At 40.4% G+C, this 2,444-nt stretch overlaps 1 protein-coding gene across 8 annotated transcripts in view; it reads right to left on the minus strand.

Annotated features, from left to right (window-relative positions):
• Positions 1–2,444, minus strand: part of LUC7L (LUC7 like) — a 33,557-nt gene that overhangs the window by 25,619 nt on the left and 5,494 nt on the right. For all 8 annotated transcript variants that reach the window (XM_037732228.1, XM_037732227.1, XM_017510862.2 and 5 more), the window contains one exon: positions 1,413–1,511. In XM_037732228.1, coding sequence (XP_037588156.1) covers positions 1,413–1,508 — 96 coding nt within the window. In that variant the 5' untranslated portion in view covers positions 1,509–1,511. The remainder of the gene's footprint in view (positions 1–1,412; positions 1,512–2,444) is intronic.

Raw genomic sequence — 2,444 nt, forward strand, 5'->3', positions numbered from 1 at the left:
ATATATATATATATACACATTTTATATATATATACATATATATACATACAGGTTGTCTGTGATGTCTGTGACATCAAAATTTCATAGGGTGAAGGGTGAAATGGGACAATTAGAAGAAAAAGTTTAAAAAGGCTCCTCTGGGAGCAACAATGAAAAAAAGCTGAAAATGCTACTCTAAATGGATTTACTGGCCAGGCACAGTGGCTCACACCGGAAATCCCAACACTTTTGAGAGTCCGAGGTGGCAGGGCTGCTTAAGGCCAGGAGTTTGAGACCAGCCTGGGCAACACAATAAGACCCTGTCACTAAAAAAAAAAAAAATAGCCAGGTGTGGTGGCACACACCTGTACCCCCAACTATTCAGGAGCCTAAGACAGAGGTATCACTGAGCCCAAGAGTTCAAGGTTACAACAAGCCACGATCACGCCAATTCCTTCTAGCCTGTGTGACAGAACAAGACCCTGTCTCAAAATTTAAATAAATAAATAAGCAATTAGCCACAAATGGTCATGTCCATCGGTAGTTGTAGCTATTCGGGAGGCTGAGGAAGGAGGATCACCTGAGCCCAGGAATTCAATTACAGTCAGCTATAATCTTTGGCCAACAGAGTGAAACCCTATCTCAAAAAACAAAGGCATCTACTAATGTAAATAAAACATCACAACTACCGAATACTAAGAAATGCAAATTAAGACCATAATGAAATGCCATTTTACAACCACCAAACTGCAAACCTTAAATAGTCTGATAATACAAAGCATTGGTTAAGGTGTACACACTGCTATGGGGTGAAAATTTACAGAGACTTTATCAAATACAAACAAGAAGAAAACACTACAACACTGTCCTGCAAGGCTGAATGTGGGTGTCCCCCACAAACCAGCAACCCCTCTCCTAGGAATATACCCAAGATAAATCTGTATACACATGACACAGGTATTCAAAAACATTCATATCGTCTGCAATGGCAAAACTAGACTCAATCTAAAGTCTATGAATAAAGAAAGGACTGTTTGAGAATTATTCAAGCAGCAATGAAAACAAACAACATGTGACAACCTGGGTAAACAGAAACATAATACTGAACTAAAATAAACACTCTACACTATGAAACCGCTTTTATAAACCTCAAAACTAAGCAAGAACAAACACTGTTCAAGGACTCATAAAAATGTAACAAATATTTAAAAGCAACAAAATGAGATGATACATACTAACATGACAGTGTTGGACAGCAGACACACAGATGTAGACAGTGCTGGCTGTTCTAGCTCTCAGCTTGAGTGGCAGGATAACAAGTATCAACTTTATTATTTTGCTTCATAACTTACGTAGATTACATTATTCTTGTTAGTTCAATATTGGGTTCTTCGCAGTACAGTACGAATAAATCGACACTAAATAAAACTTACATCCAATTCAAAAAACAGGTCTCTTTCTTTACTTGCAATCTCATAATCTGCTCGGAGGGCCAAGTCGTGGATTTTGGTACATTCTCCTAAATCCATGCGCTGTAGAAAGGAAACAAAAAATACATGAGTGCCTACCTACAGTAGAAAGCACATAACAGGACTTGGTTTTTCAACTGTCAGCAAAATAAACGATCATTTTTTTGGAATACTGAAACTATAATAAGAAAATTAAGAAGGGGATATGGCTAAGCCTCATTTCACTTTTACCATCGTGACTACATGATACTTGAAAATGATGCATTTAATTGTGTAAGGTTTCTATTTCTTTTAGACCCAAAGATAACTGGACTGTAATCAAGACAACTAAAATAACTGGCTTTTGCCAGTTTTTTTTTTTTTTTGAAATGGAGTCTCACTCTGTCACCTACGTTGGAGTTCAGTGGCGTGATCTCAGCTCACTGCAACCTCTGCCTCCCAGGTTCAACCAATTCTCCTGCCTCATACTCACAAGTAGCTGGGAGGATTACAAGCTCCAGGCACCATGCCCAGCTAATTTTTTTTTATTTTTAGTACAGATGGGGTTTCATAACATTGGCCAGGCTGGTCTCAAACTTCTGACCTCAAGTAATCCACCCACCTTAGCCTCCCAAAGTGCTGGCATTATAGACATAAGCCGCCACATCAGGCCCAGTTTTATTTTTGCATCAGTCCAAGGATTCAGTAAATGGTAGCATGTGGGATGGTGAGGATAGAAAAGAGCCAGGGCCGGGCACAGTGGCTCACATCTGTAATCCCAGCACTTTGGGAGGCTGAGGCTGGAGGATCACTTGAGGTCAGGAGTTCAAGACCAGCCTGGCCAACATGATAAAACCAAGTCTCCACTAAAAATTTAAGAATTAGCCAGGTGTAGCCGGGCACGGTGGCTCAAGCCTATAACCCCAGCACTTTGGGAGGCCGAGGCGGGTGGATCACGAGGTCAAGAGATCGAGACCATCCTGGCCAACATGGTGAAACCCCGTCTCTACTAAAAAT

Source organism: Cebus imitator, unplaced genomic scaffold (assembly GCF_001604975.1).
Source record: "Cebus imitator isolate Cc_AM_T3 unplaced genomic scaffold, Cebus_imitator-1.0 Scaffold444, whole genome shotgun sequence".
In the NCBI taxonomy this organism is placed as follows: Eukaryota; Metazoa; Chordata; class Mammalia; order Primates; family Cebidae; genus Cebus; species Cebus imitator.